Source organism: Perognathus longimembris, chromosome 18, assembly GCF_023159225.1.
Source record: "Perognathus longimembris pacificus isolate PPM17 chromosome 18, ASM2315922v1, whole genome shotgun sequence".
Taxonomy (NCBI): Eukaryota; Metazoa; Chordata; class Mammalia; order Rodentia; family Heteromyidae; genus Perognathus; species Perognathus longimembris.
In genome coordinates this window covers 3,523,852-3,548,015 of record NC_063178.1, presented here as the reverse complement: position 1 = coordinate 3,548,015, position 24,164 = coordinate 3,523,852, and the positions used below count along the sequence as shown (strand labels likewise).

Here is a 24,164-nt window from a genome sequence, read left to right as displayed (position 1 = left end):
ATCATCATTGAATAATTTTTGTTTGGCCAAGATAATATTTTTAGTAACTCACCAAAACTGTGCTCGACTGTATACTTTGTTAAAATGCTTTGTATCCAATGGGGTCATTTCCAGAGAGCAAGCATATTGGATTAAAGAAACCACAGGTGACTTCCTACTTACCGGAATTAGGTTGCCAAAAGAGCCTAAACGATTTGCATTAGAAATGACTTTAGCTCGGGAGTTGATAACCTCTGTGTTCCCCTTGGTGCTGCGCCCACCCGCGATGTGGGTGCTGTGATGGGAGTGGCCTTCCGCACGCGGCCGAGGGCCTCCTGTGCTCTGCCAGGCGGCCGCGCACCAACCCTGTGTTTTCTTCCCAATCCAGGGGTGGACCAGGCCTTGCCTCAGGAGCGCCGCGCCCCCGTCACCCCTTCCTCCGCCTCTCGCTACCACCGCCGGCGGTCCTCAGGGTCTCGAGATGAGCGCTACCGGTCAGGTAAGCAAGACGTGGGGGCCCCTCCCCTCCCCTCCCTCCTCCCTTTCCCTCCTCCCCTCCCCTCCTCCCCTCCCCTCCTCCCCTCCTCCCTTCTCCTCCTCCCCTCCCCTCCTCCCCTCCTCTTCCCTTAATGTATGTAAGTTGTTTCTGTTACCTTAGACAGCCTCCTCGTGATAATAGCCTCAGTTAAGATGTGTGCGTGTCACTGTACATTCTCCAAAGTGCTTTCACAGGCAGAATCACGCTAAGCAAGTGAACTGGTCTCACGCGGCGGGAGGGAGCCGGGAGGCGAGGGGGGTGGAGGGCCTCCCCCAGGTGGTACCAGGGGCGGGGCGGGGCGGGGCGTGGGCTCGGCGTCGAGGACCGGTGTTCCGTAGGCGCTCTGCCGGGCAGCCACTCCGGCCCCTCTGGAAGGGAAGCAGGGAGGGCAGCGTCGGGAGCGTCAAGGACGGTGGGCCTGAGGGAAGGTCGACCGGGATGGGCGGGAGCCTCGCAGTGCCCCCTCCCGGCCTCGGGTGAGAAGGAACGGAAGGAAGGGCTCGGTGCCCCACGCACACCTGCTGCCTCCAGGGCCGGAGCAAAGCCCAGCCCCCGTGGAGAGCCCGGCTTCTGCGTGCAGAGGTCAGAGGTCAGAGGTCAAGTCAGCCCCCGTGGAGAGCCCGGCTTCCGCGTGCAGGGGTCAGAGGTCAAGTCAGCCCCCGTGGAGAGCCCGGCTTCCGCGTGCAGGGGTCAGAGGTCAAGTCAGCCCCCGTGGAGAGCCCGGCTTCCGCGTGCAGGGGTCAGAGGTCAAGTCAGCCCCCGTGGAGAGCAGGCTTCCGCGTGCAGGGGTCAGAGGTCAAGTGGACAGGAGGGCGCGGCCATGCGCGCGCTGTGTGCCTCCAGTGCCGTGCTCGTGTTCGGTCCGTGTGTGTGCACAGACACGCGTGGGGACGCATATCTAGGCCGTAGCCAGGAACGTTTCCTTTGCGTGTGAGGGGAAACGGAGGCTGAGGGAGGTCTTGCGGTTGCGAGCAGATAATGCGAGGGTCATGAAAGTCAGGGGGTCACGTACAACCAGCACCCCAAACGTTTGCCTGCCTTCTGTTTTATGAAAGAAGAACCCAAGCGTAACTCATGCGGGGAAGGGCAGGAACCGAGGCACGCGGGGTGGCGGACCGGGTCCTGGCGCCGGTTCAGGACCACGGAGAGCGCAGACCACCCGCAGGGGAGGCTGACAGGCTCCCGTGCTCAGAAAATGCACGTCTTCGCTACTGGTGAGCCCCGGACGGGGGGGAAGACCAGAACTCGACAGCCTCACGCAGAGTCAGAAGCGCTCCGAGACCCGGAACTTGCTGAGCACCCGCCTCACACCACCGCCGGAAGTTCCACACCCAACCTCACACGTGGTGGGTGGGGCAGGCAAAACCCAGGTGCACGCAGAACACCGTATACGGTTCCTTTGAGCTGTGTTCGTAAAGTGGACCTGGAGCGTAAATGAACTCCTTACTTAGACTTGAGTTATATTCCTAAGATGTCTCATTATGCACATATTCCAAATTGTGATACACTGAGAATGTGAAACGCAACCTCTAGTCCCATGCCTTGTACGTAAGGGATACCCAACTGAGTCCAGGTGTGTCAGAAAGAGAATCAAGGGTAACTTCTAGGGTCTAGGTATGGTGGCTTTTGGCTGTAATCCCAGCGACTCTGGAAGCAGAGATCTGCAGGATCAAGGTCAGAGGCCAGCCTGAAAGTATGACACTCATCTCAACAAACAAGCCAGGTGAGATGGTATATACCTGCAAGCCTAGCTGTTCAGGAGATATAGCCGGGGGCATACTGGCTCAAGAATGGCCTGAACACAAGTGGGAAGCCCTCTGAGAAATAACTTAAAAAGCACAAATGTCTGGGCGTGTGGCTTAATGGTCAGGCATTTGACTAGCAAGGGCAAGAGACAAAGATAATCCAAGTGATACCCTGCTCAGATGCCACCATTTCTATACCGAATTGAGTGTAGAGAATCAAGGCTTTGGTGGGAAGGTCAGAGATACCTGCTGCATATGAAAAATTACATTGGCATTCCTTGAAGCGCCATGTAAGGCAGAGTGAGGGTGCTGCCATTCCCGAGAGACTGTTTTAGTTCTGAAATCTTTCTGTGACCAACACCAAGCCTGGGAAGAAAGCCAAGGGAAACATGCGGCGGTCATCTAGGAGCAGAGCCCTTCCACAGGCTCGGGACCATCTTTCCACTCTCCCATGTTAAAAGAGTCCAGCTACACGTTGACTTAGATCAATTATAAATGTGCATTGCCCGCCCCAGGACAGCCACTCAAAGCAGAATTTGAAAAGGAAGTGTAACTGACAGGGTCAGATGAACAACTGTGACCCTACAGGATGCTGGGTTAAAGCTGGAGAAGAACCGGCTGCTCCGCCGCCTCGTGCCTGTCATCCTAGGCTGCAGCTAGGAAGATTGAGCTTAGACACTGAGCCCGGACACAGATGTGAGGCCCCTTCTCCTTCACTCAGCTGCGAGCAACGAAAGGATAAAGCCATGGAAGCGAAAACTGGCAAACCCAACTTCATTGAATAGAAACCAGGGCTCGAAGAAATGATGAACAGAAGGCAAGCCCCAGGTCAGATTGCAGACCTTTGGCTCTGATAGACCACTGACAATCTGAAATAGACAAGATCTCTGTAAAATTCTAGGTAAGGCCTGGGGGCCATGACTGAAGTGGTCAAGAGCTTAGCATGTGCAAGATCAGGGCCGATCCCTCGTGCTGCAAAGCAGCAAAACGAAACAGTCCTCTGGTAAGAAAATGGATACATTAAAAAAAAATAGACAAAAGATCTGAGCAGAAACCTCTCCTTAGAACATAAACAGATGGCAGATAAGTACAGGACAAGATGGCCAGCGTCGTATATCATCAGGGAGATGCAAATTAATGTGACAAGATACTCTGAGAAGGATTAACATCCAAAACAATGGCAGGACCGAATGCAGGGGAGGACATGCAGCAACAGGGACTCGTCCTCGTTGGGGGGAAATGCACAATTCTGTAGCACGCAGAAGACAGGGTCGCAGCTTCCCAGAAAGCTAACCACGCGCTTACCATGGGAACTGTTAGTTCTGCTCCTGAAGCTCTGCCCAGAGAAGTAGAAAACAACACCCCCCCCATAGGTGTTCAAGCAGCCTGCTTGATTGCTAAAATTGGAAGCAACCAAGATGTCCTTTAACGGGTGAATGAGTAAATCATCCCACATCCAGACAGTGGAAAAATGATGCTAAGGAGAAACGAGCCGTCAGGAGGAAACTTTAAATGCATATACCACTACGTGAAAGAAGCTAATGTGAAAAGCCCGCATATAGTATGACCCATCTCTGACATTCTAGAAAAAAAACTGTGTAGACCTTAAAACGACCAGTATTTGATGGAAGCATTATGAAAGAACATGGAAGAGCTGAGGGACAGTGAAATTATTCTGTATGGCACTGCACTAGTGAGCACGTGCCATTCTATGCTTATCTGAACCCCCTGAAAGTACCCCAACATTGAACCCTAAGGTATATTATCAACCTTATTTAATACTGTATGAATACGGCCTTATTAATTGTAATAAATGTGTCGTGCTAATGAAAGAGGTAGAGGAACCGTAGGTGGAAGGGATGGATGTCATCTTCTGAAGTCTATCTTATGTTTGTAATACATAACATCTTATTAAGATCGAACAAGTCCAGCATCTTTACGTGACCACTGCCCGGGGTCTGCCCTTGGGTCCTCAATATAGTAACTCAATTTTAGGCCAGGTCTTCTCATTCCTAACTCACACCTGAGCATCCTGAGTCTCCATAGACTGAGTAACTTGCCACACAGAAGCGGGCTGGGAGTTCGAGCCTGTGAAATATGGCTCTGAAACTTCAGCTGTTAACATTTCCAAAATGCTCTTCAGCCGATGCACTCTTTTCTTTGAGGTCGGGCACCTCCATTTGTGTGTGGAGTTGTGTCACGTTCCGAGCTCTGAGAATACAAGAGCTATCAGGAATGGACTGCGATTTCATACTTCAGAAGAGAGACAAAGAGGGAAGCATTCGTTTTTCTCAAGACTGGAAACCATAGGTATATGTAACACTCTAAAATACTACTGATAGCTGTCCCCTCACAGATAAAGGGGTTTTTATAGTATGCCTCTCCTTACGTGGCCATAGATGTTCAATTTTTTATAACTTCATCCTCCAAAACATCTCATTGCTTATGGTATTTCAAGGTCCTAGTTTCTTCCTGAGTAAAGCAAGTTGAAGTCATTTAAAAAAGCTAAAAGGAAAGCCAGGCCTGGTGATGCGTGCCTGTAATCACTCAGGAGTTCCATAGCCAGGCCCTGTCTCAAAATGAACACACTAAAGCCCAAAAAGGAAGTACGTTTCCTACTTAATATTTAAGAGCGAATTTAGGCTTTGACATGGGTGGACAAAATTTAGACTTCGGGGTGGGCAAAACTTGGGACAAAGAGCCTCCACCCGGGGATTGATTGTCTAGGCGTGGGCGACTGACCCCTGAGGGGGAGCCAAGGCCCTAAGTGAAATTAGAACAGAAGAGGGGCTTTGTGTAGCGATGGCTGGGTTGCCGGTGTCCGGAGGTGAACCCTGCAGGGGTTTGGTGAGAAGGCACAGGCCCCAGGCTCAGCCAGCCGCCGGCTGTGATGTGCTGTGGAGAATGTGCCGCCCTCTAGGGGCCGGGCTGTCTCCCTGCAGGTGCCCGCCGAGCCCAGAGGTGGGAGGTGGGGGTATGGAGTCAGGATGCGTAGACCCCATCCATGGGGCCGGAGGTAGAGAAGCCTGGAAGCGTCCTGCAGGGGACCGCAGGAGTGGCGGGCCAAGCCCCTGCTTTTGAAAGGCCTCCGCCATCCTCCACCACCACCTGGGCCTGCGCAGGGCCCAGCCCCACTGCCGTCGGAGAGCAGAGGATGAATGTGGCGTGAAGAGGCGACTCGCACAGCCCATCCTTCTCGTCTGTCTTCTCTTCCGCTGCAACGGTTCCTGGCTTATCCACTTTGGGCTGACTAATAACCCAAGAGCATTCATCTACCGCACTGAATAAACACATCAGCATTGGTAATAAACACTCTGGAGAAGACTGTCTTATATTTATAACATTATGTTTGTCGTATTAAGAGACGTTTATTTCTTCGAGAGAATCTCAACCGGCTCCTGAAACAATAGTAAGTTCCTTAGCATGTCATTTCACTCAGTACCGAGAATGATAGTAAGTTACTTCGCTTGTCATCTAGCGCTGGAGAGAAAGGGTCTCTTGCCTCTCACAGCGAGAGTTTATGAAGAGCTTGATACGATGGCACATCATTTTAGGGAGCCATTCCTCGTTTGTCTTCATGATCTGCGAAACCTCTTCCTGAAATCATCGCGGTGGGCAGCTGGTTTGTGAACCCACTCACCCGCTCTCTTGGGGCTGCTGTGACTTCCGACAGCTCCACCTCGAACATCCTCAAGAAGAAACGTGGGAAGCGTTTCTTGTCATCTCTATCCACGAGCTGAGACTCTGAATCAGTGATTGTGAATGATTACTAATGATGGTTTGCTACAAGAGATTTAGCACCCACAGTACACCCGTATTTCTAGGGGTGATAGTTTCCCAGCATCTGGGAGTCAATTGCTACTCTGTCCAAGCTTCCACGAGGCTGAGAGCTGCGCCTCCTTGCCCACCCCTTTGCTGGGCCTGCCCCTTGACAGCCCTCACTCCACCCTTGCCCACCGGATTCTCTTCTCTTCTAATTCAACACTTGGGCGTGATCTCTTTGCTGCTTTGGGGTCTCAGACAGATCGCTTTTGTTTACATGAAATTGTAAGATCACGGCCTGGCTACTTCCCAGGCTGAAACCCGAGTGGACATGTCTTGCCCAGATTGCTTCCTCCTGGTATGAGTTTTACCTTTTTAGTCATTGCTGTTTGAGGCACAACAGCTCTCGATGTTGCCCGTGTGTCTCATTTGATCAGCAAGTCCTGTTAATGTCTTGTGGACATCGTGGTCTCTCATTAAAAAAGAGATGGTGACATTTGCATTTGTCAGCCCCCATCATCTTGCTCAGTACCTCCATACAAACTGCAGGTTCCTATTTCTCATTATCTCCCTTTCAGAGCCTCTCTCGTTCCTAATTCATGTGGCTGGATAAAGACTGTATCGAGAATATTTATAATTAAGATTTTGTAGGACACTTAATCAAGTGCCTTAATGAGTTTCTGATATATCACAGCTGCTCAGTTTCATTCACAGACTCTTTTATGAAAATAAAGGGAAGATTTGTTTTGTAGCAACCTATTTATTTACCATGTGCCATATTTTCTTTAAAATTTTAATCCCACGAGCTCTTACGGGATTGATCTGAGTTTTGAGCTAAGAGTGGTAAAGTTTGATTATTTTTGGCTAGTTTTCCTTTTCCTAGCCGTCCATATTTATCTATTGGTGCCTCTCCATGCGTCTTTGCACTTAGACTGGCCAGGACTCCTCACCTAGCCTGGAGATCTAGTGCTGGCACTCACAAGTAGTGGACCCCTCCACGTTCCCCTTTGTCCTGTGGTCAGATCTGAACCCCTCTCTCTCCTCACTTGCATGCAAAATTGGATCTTCTTGCCATTAGACATGCCACCTTCCAAGCTGTCGCAGAGTTCTTGATCAGCAACTATGTTGTTCTTTCCTTCCTGCTTGGAAGTTTGATGAACACCTAAAGTGGCTGGGGAGACCGAAAGGGAGAAGCAGAGCCGGAGGAAACAGGGGAGCCACTCAGCGACGTGGATGGCTCTCTTCTCCCCCACCAGTGGCTGTATTCCAAACCGTTTGTTCACAGAGACTGCTCCTCTCATCCAACCACTGTTTGGAGATGTAGTTTGGCTTGAGTATGTAAGGTTAGACTGCGATTATTCAACACTGCCTCAGCCTAACCCAAGGAGGTAGATACTGACTGGTGTTCTTATTCATCATTTCCAGGTCGAGAGAAATTAATCTTTGCCCTTTTCAAAGAAAATTGAACTAGTGTTCTGTCTTAAGGATCTTTAAGGATCAGAACCTAGAGAAGAATTGAGGGATGGGATACTCTCTTACTTTCCTTAACATTATTTTTTTTTTTTGCCAGTCCTGGGCCTTGAACTCAGGGCCTGAGCACTCTCCCTGGCTTCTTTTTGAAGACTCAAGGCTAGCACTGGGTCAGCTTGAGCCACAGCGCCACTTCTGGCCATTTTTGATAGATGTGGTGCTGGGGAATCAAACCCAGGGCTTCATGCATACGAGGCAAGCACTCTTGCCACTAGGCCATATTCCCAGCCCCTTAACATTATTTTCAAATCTGATTCTGCTACAGAATCTTCAGGGGGCTATTTATACCTCTTTCTAAACATGGATCATGCCATTGTTTTATGTTTATAGTGCTTTAAAGTCATTTAAGTTGAGCTACTTCATTCGCTGATGTCTCACTGAATCTCACTGTGCTCTGCTATCATCATGGCTACCACAGTGGCCTGCTTCTCATGGACCCTGGGCCCAGCAGAGCCGCCTCTCTGACAAGCAGCCCCTAGCAAGAGCGTCCTCATCGCCTAACGGCTTCAGATATTCCTTCACTGTCTCCTCTCAAGTTCATTAAAAAAAAACTTAGTGGTCATCTATGGGGCTAATTTTTAAAGTATCTTCTACTTTTGTGCGGAAATACACAGAGGTTTCAGTGGTTTTCTGTGTGTTGAAATGATTATTTTTGTGGAAACCAGGATTTTTATCTGGCTGAAGAAGTGCTTATCCTGGAAGAGAGGTTCTCTGAAGGCACTGCGGAGGGTTTCAAGTTTCTAAACCATGGGTCGACTAGACCATCTCCAGCTTTCCACTTGGTCAGACTGTCCATTCATGTCAAGCCCCCTTGACTGTCCCGAGATCCTTTCACTCGCACCGTGAGATGATACAGCCTCACAGTGGTACAGTGTTCTCAGACGTTCCAGTTACAAAATGTTATTTCACAAAAACACTTGGGCTTTCTTCTTCCTTAGCCGGGAGGCAAGCTGCATAAACACTTAGCTCTCTAAGTGTGCCCTTCTGAGGAACCTTAAAAAAGAATCTAAGAGTAAAAGTGCACTGCGATTTATTCTACAAATATGGGTATGTATGTCTCTATAGCACATATATATCACACGTATATATGTCAATCACATAAACTCACGAGCTTCTTGACAAGAACAGCGCCTAAATCAAATTTTCTCAGCAGAGAAAAATGTAAATGTTTCTTTTTAGTTGTAGTTGCTTTTGAATTGCTCCCATCATATCTTGCCTTTGTACAAGGAGGTAGAGACGTCATTGACTATATAGCCCAGTATCCCAGCATCTCCTCCCCGACTACTTCTTAATGGCAGTCGGAAAGCACCATCTTTGCTCAGGAAGAGTTTGACAGATACTTTCCCCAAGAGATCCAACTTCCCATGACTCACAGAAGACAAAGACATGCATAGACTGAACTTTAATCACAAGGAAGCAACAAAGTCCCCAAATTAAAGGATGAGCTACAAAGTGACTGGACTGTGTTCTTTAACACTTCTGGGAAATTTCTAGAAGAGAAAACCTAGGATGCTTCCAGATTCAAGAAGAGCAATGATGATCTGAGAAGTAAATGCAATCCTTTATCCTGGGTCTGATCTTAGATTAGGAAGATAAAACACTGACAGCAGATATGCCTGGGATAATTGGCACTGTTGGAGTATAGTTTTTGGACTGGACACTAGTAGGCCATTGTTACGTTACCTAATTTGGAAGATAATTTATGTTATGTACGAAAATACTCTTGTTTCCAGGAAATATATGGAAGCATTTAGGTACGCTCTCTACAACTTTCATGAGGTTCAGAAAAGAAGAAATGGAGAGAGGAGGGAGGAAGGAGAGAGAAAGCAGCATCAGGGTAAAGTGTAGCTAAATGATGCAGCTGCATAGAAGTTAAGTAGAGATTCTCTGCAAACTTGAAATTATATAAAAAATGTTCAAGAAGGATATACAAAGCTGAAAGTGTGTGATTTATGGAAAAATGTATTTTCTCACTGGCTTGATTCACCCTCCAGTCTTCGGCCATGAGTCCATGTCGGGTAACGATTGATTTTTGGTCCAAGCACGTCAGAAAGAGAGCCGAAAACGAGCTATTTGTCTTCCAGTGCTCCGAGTCTAGTTGAGGAGAAGCAGCACAGGGAAGCTAAACGAGATGAAAGAGTGCCGTAAGTTAATTGTCCGTGGCGTTTACTATTGCCTTCCGGGGGGGGGGGGGGTCCCCAACTGTTCTCTGCGGAGGGCCAGATGGCGGATACTGTGAGCGTTCTGGCGATTGCGGCCTCTCGCGAGCACTCGGCCCCGCGTCCGCCCTGAGAGGCTGCCCTGGGCTCGGCATGGGGCCGGGTGCCCGCCGCACCGTCCACCACACACGTCGGAGGTCCCGCCCGCACCGCGCGCTGTGCTGGCCGGTCCCCGGTCCACAGTAGCGACCCGTGTGGGAAGAGTTCATGACGCTGCTTGTCTGGAAGGGGCTGGGTGGCGAGGCCTGGCGTGAGCCCACCCGCTGAGTTCAGACCCCCCCACGCGGCTCCATTCCGAGGTTTTCTTCATACACCCCAGAGGGCTCTCACCCACAGAGCTCGGGCCACGCCCTTCCCCTGCGCAAAACCCGGGACCCCGGGATCCAGGCCATCCGTGCCCATAATGCCTTCTTTCCTCTTCCCCAGCCTCTGGGCTTCACTCGCCTGGCCAACACCCTTCCCTTGCGCGCTAGGGCTCCGGGGTCCATCTTCCCCTGTGTCTTGGAGAGTCGTTGGTCCTTTCACATTTCACATGAAGAGGGCTCCCCCCCCCATTGCGATTCCGAATCGACACTCAGTGCGCCCGCCTCATCTGTTCATTCTCCATCGCTTGCCTGCCTGCGTCTGTCTCCTCTCGGTTAGAACGTGCGCCACAGGGAGCACAGTGCGTGTCTGCCCCATCGCCACTGCGTCTCAGCGCTGAGCATGGTTCCTCACGGGGCACACGGGGCTCACGTCTCCCCTCGGATGTAGCTCCGTCGTCGGGGGCTTCCCTAGGATGCCTGAGGCCCTGGGCTTCATCCCCAACAGTCACGACAGAAAAGCCGCGGCCAATAAAGGGGTGCGGAACGGACGCAGTGAGTTGACAGGGACACGGTCCAGCTCATCGCTGAGCCGTCGCCGAGGGCGGACTTGACCATTGCTGACGAGCCGCGGCGCACACACGCTCCCGCCACCCGGACATGAGTTAAGGCTTCAGCCTATGGCCGCTTAAGAGACAGTCAAAGATCCCTGTCCATTTGCCCTATGGAAAGGCGAGTCACGGGGCAGTTTACAGCTAGGATTCGGCTATGCAGATTCTATGATTAATAAAATGAATCATCAAAAGCCTGTGCAGGAGTTGTACTGGTCTTCTGGGCTTTCAAGCGGGCAGGACTAACTTCTTTCCCTGCAGGAGGCGACCCTGGGCCTTGGCCCGAGGGGGCGGAGAGAGGGTGGAGCTCCGCGACCTTGGCTGGAGGCTGGAGTCACTGCCTTCTTCCTCTTTTGTTTTAGATGTGCATACGGAAGCGGTCCAAGCAGCTCTTGCTAAACACAAAGAGAGGAAGATGGCGGTACCCATGCCTTCCAAACGCAGATCCCTGGTGGTGCAGACTTCGATGGATGCATACACGCCCCCAGGTGGGTAGTGGCCGCTGTCGCTTGGCCTAGAAGCCGCGCGTTACGAGCCCCACGGACACAGTCCGTTCAGCTTTCAAAAGGAGAGTGCTAGGGTTGAGATTCTTGTGAACCCAGAAGCCCCCCAAGCAGCACATACGTTCAATTATACTTGTGAAGAAAACCATTATAAACGTTACTATGTGCGAACCTGTATAAGCATGCATTGTTATCCATGAATCAAATGTAATAGCCCTACAGAAATGTTTCATACAGAAAAGAGTCTGTGCCCATATGACTCGAGCCGAACTTTCTTCTTCATGCGTATCCCGAAGTCTTTAGGATGTAGGTATTCTGTGTTGTTGCACTGTTGAAGAAATCAAGTGCACTGGAGAGGGAAGGCAGTCTCTGGGGTCACGGAGGTTCCGACCTGCTTCTGCAGGTCAGACGGCGTCTTTCACATCTCCTTAGCTCTGTCATTGTCGCGTAAAAACAGCCAAGGCAGCGTGAGTGGTTGGTTTCCACTAAGTTCATCTACAAAGCCAAATGGGAGGCCTGAGTCTCTCTCTCTCTCTCGACCTCCCCACCTTGAGTCTTAAATGACTGAAAGCAGGCGTCTTTTGACTTCTGTTACCATATCCTGTGCCCCCCCCCCTTTTTTTCTGTAGTAAAATATTTGTTCCTGGGTATTTTATAAAGGAGAGAAATTTTCTTAGCTCACAGGTTTGGAAGTTCACGACCATGGTGTAACTGTTATCGTGGCCCACATATGTACGTGTGGCTACTGGGGGGGGGGGGCAGAAATCGTGAGCATGGCAGTTCAAGGCCAGCCCAGGGAAAACGTTAGTGAAGTTCCATCCAGAAAGCCGTGCTTGTTAGGTGCGTACATGTCACGAGCAAGTTGTGCTTGGCCGTAGCCTGTGCATTCGTCGGTGTCTGAACAGACTCACCGCTCAGTTCTCTCTCATCTGTTTTCCTTGGAAGCCGTTGCGAGAGGAGCGTTCTTCGCCACTGCCCTTCCGAGTGGGTTTCTGACGTTTACCTTCTCTGTGGGACACGAGTGGCCGCCACCGCGCCTGGCTGCGTATTGTTTGTCATTATTACTGTGTTTCCACTGATTCTTTCCCCTCAGATTAGTGAGTGTCACTCTTCCCATTTAAACGCTTCAGAGCTGCTCATCTTCCTTCTTCACATCTCACACCCTAAGTGCCCTTCCTGTACTGAAGTTCAAATAAACATGCTAGTAACTCCTTCTTAAAACTTGCTAACTGAAAAACTAGTCCGTGAAAATAGTTCCATTAGTTTCAGTGAAAAAGAAAAACCAAATGTGATTTTTCTTAGCCCAGATTGTCCAGCTTTCAAAGATAGCAGATGAAAATACCTTGTATAACAAATGAATATCACAGAAATTTAATGTGAGCTTTTGTGGTGTTCTAGAAGTTTATGTGATGCCCAACTGAGAAGGCAGAGACCCCACAAATGAGAGGAAGTGGTCTATGCACTTCTTTCCATACAATTTCTTCACAAGAAACTCAATCTCTTTCTTTACTTTTGAGGGTTTTTATTAGTGGTGTTAGTTGTGCAAAGAAGTTTGTGGTATTTCCCTACACGCATAGAATACGTTTTAATTAAATTCACTCTTGATCATTCTTTCTTATAGTGACACAACCTGTAAGGAAGCTCAGGGTGTCTCTGGTCACACTAAGTCCCCAAAATAAGTTGCGATTCAGAGAAGCATTTCAGGATTCCCAAAGACCGGGAGGAATCACACCTCGAGACAGGATACACACCTGTCTCTTGGGAAGTGCTACCTGTCCTCATTCAGTGCAAGTGTGCAAAGAATGCGCTAGCTTCTTCCCCACCTGTTGTACTGTACTCAGGAAATGGTTCCAACATCTTTGTCCAGCATTTTAATGCCCCCCAGTTGCACAGCATATCGAAGGCATTAGTGTACATACGAGTCACTGACGGTTCACGTGTGTTTGGCATGGTCGTGAGTCTGGGGGTGCTCGGAGGTGCTGCGGCGGGGCTCTGACGACTGTCACCTTCTTCCGCACAGACACGTCCTCTGGTTCAGAGGACGAAGGCTCCGTGCAGGGCGACTCCCAGGGAACCCCCACCTCCAGCCAAGGCAGCATCAACATGGAACACTGGATCAGCCAGGCCATCCACGGCTCCACCACCTCCACCACCTCCTCGTCGTCCACGCAGAGCGGCGGCAGCGGGGCCGCCCACAGGCTGGCCGACGTCATGGCCCAGACGCACATAGGTGGGCGCACTGGGGGCGGGGCGGGCGGCCGCGGCCCCTGTGCGTCGCGGGGTGCTTTGATTTCTTGAAGGAGCGCATTTGCATTCACAAGAGGAGCTTGCGGCCCTGTCCGCTCACATTTTTTTTTTTTTTTTAAATCTCACTTATACTAAAAGATGCCCCTCCGGAAGTTTTAATGGCGCCAGTAAACAAGACAGGGTGGTAAACGCGAGTTGCTGCCGCCCTGGGAATTGTCTTAGGAAGCTGGCACGGTGGGGGCTCAATCCTTCCTGTCTCGTGCCGTTGTCTGCATAGCGGTTCAGATTTCTCAGGCACCTCATACGGTTTTGCGCGTAGGTTCAGTGGTGAGGGAGACCTTCTGGGTTGGGAACAACACAAGGTTGGGAGCAGCTGCCTTTATGCTTGAATATGAGGAGGAGATGAAATGAGGATGATTGCAGGAAAAGGCTAGACGTGTTTTGACTGGGGAGGGTGGTCATGAACTAGGAGTGAAAATAGGTTATGCCCTTAATTTTTGAAAGTATTTCAGTTTAATGCAGTACTGCTAAATTCCAGCTTAACACATTTTCAGGAACATATACACTGGCCTGTGAGCTCTAGGAAACCTGTGTGAAATCACAGTAAGTTAAACATTGGACAGAAGTAAGTCACCACCCAATATTTTTTAGACAGTGAAATTCCTTGTAGTGTACATGTATCAGAACCGAGTCTCTATCATCTGTGTCTGATGCTAGCGAGTCCCTGTCACCTAAGCTCAGTGGCATGGTCCCTCCCCTTTGTGGGAGCATTTGCGTTCTCCCCTTTTGTTCAGCTTCAAAGATACGCTCGGAAGCATACAAGGAGGGACGTGCATTTTTGAACAGCTTAACCACTGCATTCAGTTTTCCCTTTGTGAGTTTACACTTGGAACACTGGAGGAAATTATAGCATGGAGAATTAAATTCATCCAAACTATAAAAGGTTACACATTAGTCATGTACATCAAGGCTCGGTGTAACCTAAATATAACTCCTGGGTGTGTGACATTTCAGTAATTTCTCATTTGGCACAAAGATATGTTCCTAGAATATCTGTTGGGTTTTTCTTTTTTTTTTAAGGTTTTTTTTTTTAAGGAAGCAATGACAAAATAATGAAATACGATGAGAACTAAAATACTTTATCCCTGTGGCCAAACAAAAGAAGCAAAAAAGCCGAAGTTGGGAGCATTTGACCTTTGGTTGAGATCAGGGTTTTGTGTGCTGGCAAAGCAGCCCCCCAGCGGCGTTTGCGGAGCCCTGGGCAGTGCGCGTGGGCCCCTCCCCAGTGACGTTGGCTGCGCCCAGCGAGAGGCTTCACCTGGGGACCACAGAGGCGTTTCCTACGCCGCCGGCGCGAAACCTCAAGTCCCCAGCTTTCATTACGTAGGGACCTCTTCCAGGCCAGTTTAGCTGAGGACGATAAACTCCTGTGCGCACACACACACACACACACGCACACATTCTCCTGCTCGGCCTGCGTGCCTCCGCTGTGGTCTGCTCCTGCTGAACCACTCCCGCAGGGGCACCCGTACGGTGAGCGCGCTCAGTCCAGTGCGCGGGATCGTGCGGAACGCCAGGCCCGGGCGCGCAGGTGGAATAATCCACCCCCCCCCCCAGGCCTTCGCTCTCACACGCTCGCTCTCTCTTTTAGAAACTAATTTATTTATTTTTAGGTAGTTGTACAAAGGAGTTGCCACGTAACGAGGCAGCCTGTGAATATAGTGAGTCTTGATCCATGTCGCCCCTCCCCTCACTTTCAGTTTTGTGGCATCTACCTAACTGCATTCCACCCCACTTCTCCTCTTCATTTGTCTACCCCTTGACCCCACCCCACCCCCTTTCAAGTGCCTGTTTCCTGGTGTTTGTTTTGCTGAACCTTGACGTTGCTTTCCTAGGGAATACACTATTTTGCTTCCAGTCTACTATATTTCAGTTCATACATCTGTGTACACTTGGGTACCACCCAACGCATTTACTTGTAAGTTGGTAAGCTAAATTTAGCTTCCACGTTTGAAGGAAAACACGCTACTTTTGTCACTTTAAGCCCGACTTAGTTCACTTATGATTTTTTTCCCCAGGTCTTGCTATATATTTGCAAGTGATACAATATCATTCTTTCTAATGCATGAGTAGAATTCCATTGTGTGTATACACCGTGATTTCTTGACCCATTCCTCTGCTCAAGGTCATCTGGGCGGATTCCGTACCTTGGCTATGGTGAGCAGTGCAGCAAAGGACATGGTTGTGCTGGTGGCAATACCTTGGTTTCTCATCTTTTAGATAAATGCCCAAGAGTGGAGTTGCCAGAACTGAGGAAACCTCCACACTGCTTTCTGGAGCAGTTAAACACGTTTACATCACCACCCTCAACGTGAGAGGATTCCTTTTTGGCCATATCCTTACCAGTATATGCTACTTATTTTCATGATATTGGCCATTATAACTGGGATGAGGTAGAATCCCAGGGTTGTTTTTACTTTCATTTCTTTTATGGCCAGAGATGCTGCTTCCTATGTCTATTGGCCATTTTTTACATCTTCTGAGCAGGCTCTCTTCAGCTCATTAGCCCAGTTGTTAGTCGAGTTGAAGTTCAAGCGTGGTTCAAGGGGCAGAGTGACAGCTATGAGTAAAGAAGTTGAGTATAAGAGGTCTTGAGCTCAAACTCTGTCTAGTACCTGCATTAAAAAATACATATATATATATATTTAATCAGGCCTTCTCTTTATCTCAAAAACCACAATGACTGGAACCTTACCATAGTATTTATTAAAATCTTTAAGGGCTGAGAGTATAGCTCTGTAGTACATTGCTTACACAAGGACCTGGGTTCCATCTCTAGCACCACAAAAACCAAAGCAAACCAAACAAAAATACCTACACAGTAATAACCAAAAGGGAAGGGTTTATATCCTAAAATAGCATAATCAAAAGTTGAATATTCCAACTATAATAACAAGTACTTTTCAAGGGAATGCTTTTGAGCTCTAAGAAGTGTATTTGTAAAAAATATTCACAGTAAAGTAGTATCTGAATTATTTAGCTAAATAGGAATGGAGAAACTGAAGAGACAACCCATATGAATACATCTCTAATCAGAACAAAGCAGAATTGGTAACAGTTTTATTGTTGTGTGTTTAGACTTTTGCTTAAGCTCTTCTTAGTTTTCAGCTCCCAATGCATCGTGAAAGCCTCTGTATCATCCAGTGACGCTGTCACCCTGTGTATTTCACAGAAGCAATTGCCCTTTCCAGAGTGGAATTCTGGAAATTCACTTGACATCAGTGCTGCTTGCCGTAATCCTATTTTTATTTGCAACCGCATTCTCATCTGACTTACTGCATCTGTCTCTACCAAGAAGAAAGGAAGTACAGCAAGCGAATGGCATCCACCCGCGCTGTATGTCACCATTACATCATTAGCAACAATTGTACATTTTGATTCTACGCCCTGTGGCATTAGGGACTTTACTCAGACATTTAAAATAGCCACTGCTGTGAGACATGACTATTTATTTCTGTGAAAGCATTCCAAATTTTTTTTTTTTTTTTTTTTTGGCCAGTCCTGGGCCTTGGACTCAGGGCCTGAGCACTGTCCCTGGCTTCTTCCCGCTCAAGGCTAGCACTCTGCCACTTGAGCCACAGCGCCGCTTCTGGCGGTTTTCTGTATATGTGGTGCTGGGGAATCGAACCTAGAGCCTCGTGTATCCGAGGCAGGCACTCTTGCCACTAGGCTATATCCCCAGCCCCGCATTCCAAATATTATCAGTACCTTTCCCAAACATTCATAGTCCTTAAAACCCCACGTATGTGTGGGGGTTGGGGCCTCCCTGCCTGGCCTGCCCCTCTCACTTGGGACATCCTTGCCGTGAGAGCACGTTCTCCTTTAAGGAGGGACGGAGTTATTACTTCAGGCTCTGGGGCCCCTGCGGCGGTAGCCGTTGGGCTCTGCCATGGTGCACAAAAGCAGCTGTCTAACATACAAAAGAAGGTAAAAAGAAAATGGGCATGACTGTGTACCAATAAAACTTTATTCATACTAGCGGGTGACAGACAAGCCTCTCCCAACCTGTCTGAGAATTTTAAGCCTCTCCGATGCAACAAGAAAAGCTTGGGAACCCCCAGCTCTGCAGTTAGAATTAAAGAATGCCTGGTGGCTGCTGGCTTTGGCCGCAGGGCGTTCTGTCTGTATGGGTCAGACACATGTCACCATGTCACTCCTTGTGCAATAGTCACTCACACCTGTGGAGCGTGGGCTGTCACACGTCTCCAGTGTCTGAGGATGGTGTTGTACAACTGTTCCCAGAAAGACCCAGAATGGCCTAGAGATGTGCGAGGAAAGGTGGTTTAGAAATGAGAGATACAGCAAGAAAGCCAGGGAACAGACCACCCAGGCAAATTCAGGCTGGAAGACTAGCCAGTTCCCTGAAAGTGGTGATGGCCAAGAAATAGAAATGGCCAACAAAGGACTGAGTGGCAGGGTGTGTGTGTGTGTGTGTGTGTGTGTGTGTGTGTGTGTGTGTGTGTGTGTGTGTGTGTTGCACGGGGGTGAAGCGGGGGTGTCCAGGAGTGAGAACAGATACCCTGGCACGTATGCACTCAAAACAGCTTGCAGGTACTGCCTTGAAGATGATTGGATCTGACTGCAATCAATCATATACATTATGGCTAACCAAAAAAACGGGGGTGTGGGGGGAAGTGATTGGATCTCCTCACCTTCTGACCTTCCCGTTGTTCAGACGGCATTACAGTAGGTCGGGATACGTTGGTCACCCTTGGCCACTGCTTTGCAGTTTACCTTCCCAAGCCACCTGTTTCCTTGTATGGATTTTATGATGTGGAGAAGCTCACTTCTCGAGATAGTCTGTCTTCGTGATCTGAAGTACTTACGAGTTTGCCTCTCTGCTAAGTTATTTGTGACCCCCCCAAACAGTACAGGGGATTTTTTTCCCTGGCCATTCATGTGCACGTATAGAGCCCTCACAAGCTTGTCAGCTTATGGATGTGCTCCCAGCGGACACCGTTCACGAGTGCCCTTTTCCCGCCTGTCTAGTGCCTCATTTTCCTGCATTGTACTTTCACTGATGGGATTTGGTCTAACGCAAGCCACAGGCAGCGGTGATGGCGCAGGGAAGAAATGACTGAGCGACACAACATAGTGTGCATTGAGCAACACGAGGTGATCTCCAGAAGATTCCATCTAATAGGCTCAGCAAATCAAAATTAGCACCGTAACACCCATTATCAGAACTTACCATGTAGACAACCCATCGACAGTGTCTATTAGGCATACTCGCTTTAATGTTTTATTTGATAACTACTCTTTGTTTTGCCACTTTATGTTGTCAGGGGAAATTTGCGTATTTTATTGGGTGTGACATTTAATAGATAACGAGACTGCAAGCATTTTTCCTTTGGTGGCCGATTGGCGTTATTCATATTAAAACAATGAGGTATTCTTCCTTAGTATCTCAGCTTTATCACGAACGATCCCCAGAGTCTCGTATGGGTGGACTCATTTCATCCCCCAGCTGTTTTCCAGCGGCAGCCGTTCTTGCTCCCCTTGGCTGGGTAAGGAGGCCGGGTCACGGGACGAGACACCTGCCAAAATCTCTGGGCGCTAGAGGAGCCCCTGTTTAAACCCCAAGCTCTCGGGAGTCACCGCTCGGGCTCCTTACTCCCTCGCCATCACAGACTAGGAACACAGCTCTCTGTGTGGAGCAGTGTGCAGCTCGCCCCACCCCGTCTTGTTCCCTGTCTGGTTTAGAACATTATTTTAGTTAAAACTGTGATGCTCCTGTGACAAAAGTAATTGTGAAAATGTGCCTGGTTTTTGTGTCAATGGGCACAGTACATACACATTGTCTCCGGGTGGAGATAGTTGTGGCTGCCTGCAGTTGGAGCATCTTCCTAGGTGACAGAGTGACGGAGAATTGACATGTGTTCTTCTAGTCTTTTCCAAGGATATGGTGGCTTTTGAGGGCCAGGTGCTTAGCCTTCTAGAGTGACCCAAGTCCCCCAGAAACCTCACTCTGTGCTTCTTTCCAGAAAATCACTCCGCACCTCCCGATGTAACCACATACACCTCAGAGCACTCGATACAAGTGGAAAGGCCACAGGGCTCAACCACGTCCCGGACGGCCCCCAAGTACGGCAATGCGGAGCTCATGGAGACGGGAGACGGTAGGTCGCGCAGCGAGGAGCCGGCTGCCGACGCGCCTCTGGGGGCGCGGGCTTGCGCCCGCTGACTGAGCGTATTCCTTCCAGCTCCGTAGTCAGGGTACTGAACCCAGCCCCTCACAGTCCTCACGAACCTCCCACAGGAGGTGGCCTAACCGGGTGAAATGCAAATTCTTTCCAAGTTGGCCAAGAAGTTCTTTCTCATAGGGGAAAAAAAAATGCAAGTGTTGCAGAAACGTCGTCGTGAGAAGACGACGACATTTTATGAGAAGCTGATGTGTTTGCTGAATAACTCACGCTGGTTGAGTAATTATGTGATTACATACAGCACAAGCCTTGCGACCGCGAGTGGTTTCTTAAATGTAAATCAGACAGATACGGGTAGTGTAGCGGTTTAAACTTTGAAAGAAAGTTTGTTTGCTTTTCCTCCAAACAGGACAGAGTTTCTGTTGACTTGGTAAAGCACACCATTGGGAAGGGTTCCCTGCTGTTTCTTGTGTTGTTAACCTCGGCCTGCTGTGCTTACAGTGGTCCCTCTATCACTCAGCCCAGACTAGGGAGACCTGGACGCAGACTTCTGCCGTATTCTGCTTTCCTGTGTCAGTGCCCGCCAGAGTCATGAAAGCTAGACTAGAACCAGGGTTAACATGAAGGGGAATTTTGTGCTTCTTGTTGTTGTTGACAACACTGTGTAGCCCCGGCGGGCCTGGGGCTTAGAAGCCCCCCACCTCCTGAATCGTGAGATTACAGGTGTGTACAGCCACGCCAGGCCCTCACGTGGGTTTTCGTGTCATTGTAATAAGATGAACAACATTGTCTTGAGGTGCTACTCAGATTCACTTTGTTTATTCATGTTTTTATGATGTCTGTATATCACAGAATAGATGTGTGTATATGCCTATTAAATAATAATTTAATTATGAATTCAGTGTGGTCAAAACCCAGAAGTCACTAGTTCAAGAGCAGTCCGGTGAATACAAGTGAAGCCATTCCAGTTTCTAATACGATTGGCTTCCCTTTGATATTTCTGTAATTTCCTCTGTTCTCTGATAAACTCACTGTTTATTGAGGTAGTCATTGTTACTAATCTTGTCATCTTTATAATAACTGTCATCTTTGGAGTCTGTCATTGGCAGCGTTGTTCTGCTAGGTAAATTCCGGATCATATCTCATGTGGTCAAGTGTGTGTCAGCCCGTGTCAGAATCACTTGGGGGCCTGGGTAGTTGCAGATTCTAGGCCACACCCATAACCTAGTGGAACAGAAGCTCGGGGATAGCCCGAGGATAATTCTTATGAATTCCAAGCTCGGACTCAGAACCACTGCCTTGAGAAATGATTTGATCCATTTGATTCAAATTAAGTGAAACTATGTCATAGGAAAACAGTATGCTCATATACTGAAAATTCAGGGTTACGCTTTTCCCCCTATTCGCAAAACTATAAAAACCTTTCAGTTCTGAGAGCACTCAGTCAACAGTGTATTGATTTTTAAAGTTCTGTTAGGAAACTTTTCTTAAGCTCTGACCTGTTTCTTCCCAGATGGGCTTGCTCTGGCTGTGATGGTCTGTCTGTCTACCCCCCGGTTCCTCTTTTTCCAGGAGTACCAGTCAGTAGCCGGGTATCGGCAAAAATCCAGCAGCTTGTCAACACCCTCAAACGACCTAAACGACCACCATTACGAGAATTCTTTGTCGATGACTTCGAGGAGTTGTTAGAAGGTAGAAGAACCTTTTCCAGCCCTGTTACTTCCCAGTGTCCCTTGGGTCCCGTAAACAATCCCTCTTTTTTTTTCTCCTTTTGCTTTTTTAAGAGCAGTAACCTTGCCTTCCTTAAATGATGGGAATCTCGACCAGGGTGTACAGGTGCTGTTTCCAAATGCACCCCAAAAGACATGTCACGCAGGGGGTGCCACGCAGGGAGACGCCACGCTTAGCAGCAGGTGGCTTTGCACTGCGAGCCAGGGCTCCTCGTGAGGGCTCAGCGAGATGACAGGAGCCCTCGGCGCGCGCAACGCTGCCGGCTCTGTAGGAGCTGGGGGAGGACTGTGGAGGAGTCTGCCTCTCCCAGCACGGGGCAGGGGGCCTCCCCTGGGGGGCGGGGGGCCTCTTAACCCAAAGTCAGAGCCACACAGACTCCCTGCTCTCTTCTTCTCGGTTGAGCCGCAGTCAGGCGCGGGGTTCTCCAGCAGTCACCAGCCATGAGCGAGAAGCCCGTTAGCGGGGGAAACGAGCACGATTGATTCTGCCCCTGCCCCTCGACGATGCACCTAAACTGCATTAAAATATAACGAAGCTGTCGTTTTAGTTTTACTCAAGAAAAGACTTGTTCTGTATTCTTTTTTATTCACAGTAGCCGTAGGAAATTGACAGGTGCCTTTCAGCACTTGAGGGCAACCCAGAACCATACAAGATTTGAGCGCTTTGCCGTTGAGCATGCTCTTGTGGTGATGGTGAACTAGTGGGTGGCAGGTGCAGGGACCTTGCCCTGGGGACTGTGAGAGCCAAGTGTCTCCCTCACGCCCGGGAACTGAGTCTACGGATCACGACCTTGACTCTGGAGACGCGGGTTTCCTGTCAGCGAATAAGAGTGAATCCTATTAATAGGAGTGTATGTTTTGTTTTGTTTTTTCTTGAAAACTCTTTGTGTTCCAACGTACCCAGTTCAACAACCAGACCCGAACCAGCCGAAGCCGGAGGGGGCCCAGATGCTGGCCATGCGGGGGGAGCAGCTGGGGGTGGTGACGAACTGGCCGCCCTCCCTGGAGGCCGCTCTGCAGCGATGGGGGACCATCTCGCCCAAGGCCCCCTGCCTGACCACCATGGACACGAACGGCAAGCCCCTCTACATCCTCACCTACGGTAAGCCCTGCGGGGGTCAGCGCCTCCCTCCCTCCGGAGGAGAGTAGGGGGGTCACCACCCTTAGAGGCTAGTCTCAGGCAAAACGTGGAATCCTGTGTGGAAAGACAGCTCCAAAATGCGAGGAACCTGGCTCGAGAGACGGTCCTTGCCTAACAAGCACAAGCCCCGAGTTCAAACCCAGTACTGCCAAAGGAAAAACTGCCACAGTGCTGTCGCTTGCAGCGGATGTGTTCATTCGTAATCATCGGTGGTTTCTCAGTTCTCACTGCTCAGTTTTAGTGGTTCCCTGGCGTTGACCACGTTAAGCAACCTTGAGGGCTCAAAATGTTTAGGGGGGAAAAATCACTCCCTGAGTTATTTCTAACAGAGTGATTATTGTTTATAGAGAAAGAAATATAATCCCCAAATAAAATATCAAATGACTTTGGAGCATTCCAGCTTCGAGAACTACAGTGTTGAAATTACAAGTTAAAAAAAAACACGGGAAAAAAGAGACACAATAGAATGTTACATCTGGCAATTAAGTGCTCAAGAGTTAGGCCTCATTGCATAGCGCAACCGTGCTTTCTCAAGGCTTGCCTGTGACATTAATAAAAAACCAAGACATTTGTTGAGGACATACCATCAACTAGGAATTGTCTTAGGAAATTAGAGCAATTAAAGATAAAGCCTTGTCTTTGCTCTTGAATGCAAATCGATGAACCCTCTCATGGGTTAATAATAACAGCACTGCTTTGGGTAGCTGCGATTTCTATGGGAAGCTTTTTAAAAAAAAATTTATAATAAGGAAACAAAATAATGATTGTATTAAGTTAGAAAATAACTGGGATTGCTCTTTGTTATTACATTAAGACAACAGCTATTGCCTTGGTTCCCTGATCAGCTCTTAGCAACTGAGTTTCTGAGACTCAGTTGTCAAAGGCCTTTATGTATTCAAGAACGCCTTTTAGATTTGAAGTCGTTTTATTCCGTCTTACACTGTTCACCATCTCCTGAATAATACCGAAGAAATGTCTGGCTGTGTGCTGAGGCAAGAATTTTGAAATACTCAAGTCCTTCGGGGCTTGCTTTTTTTTCTTTCTAAGCTTAAAACAAATAACTAGAACACAATCTAAAGTTTAAAACTTGCCATGAAATGTTTAAAAATTTCTCAGATCCTGTGTCTATCATGATGTCTCTAGAATTCAAAATGTTAAAATAACCCCAAATGCTTGCCGTTACCTTTGTCTGAACCCCAGGACTCCTCTTCCCAATCCCCCAGGCCCTGAGGTTAGAGAAGTCCGATGCCGAGAGGGCAGACCCCAGGGAGGACGGGAGATCGGGCTTTGGAGTGACCTGTTAGCGTCCTTCGCAGTCACATTAGACAGGGAGAAACACTGGAGGAGTAATAGATAGTACGGACCCTGGGGTGGAAGTGGCAAATGGACGGCGGCTTTGCTGCACGTGCTAGCGGGGCCTCGGCCCAGAACCGGGACCTCGCCTCGTCCAGAGCTCCGAGCGTCTCAGAACGTGAGAGTCAGAGTCGCCGACACCCGTCTCCTACCGCGAGTCCGGGCACTTGGAATAAGTTGAAAGCTTACAATGAGAGAAGCTTTGGGTAAACGTCTTCCCTGAAGAGCATCCTCTAGCACACCCCCCTCCCCCCCGCCACGGCTGTATGGTGTGGACTAGAGGGGTCCCACCAGCCCCTCC

At 49.0% G+C, this 24,164-nt stretch overlaps 1 protein-coding gene across 1 annotated transcript in view; it reads left to right on the top strand.

Moving 5' to 3' along the window:
* The window catches only part of Dip2c (disco interacting protein 2 homolog C), a 223,491-nt gene that overhangs the window by 144,468 nt on the left and 54,859 nt on the right, over positions 1-24,164 (top strand). The window contains 6 exon segments of the mRNA XM_048367810.1: positions 368-478; positions 11,049-11,174; positions 13,210-13,419; positions 19,481-19,615; positions 21,212-21,331; positions 22,274-22,471. Coding sequence (XP_048223767.1) covers positions 368-478; positions 11,049-11,174; positions 13,210-13,419; positions 19,481-19,615; positions 21,212-21,331; positions 22,274-22,471 — 900 coding nt within the window.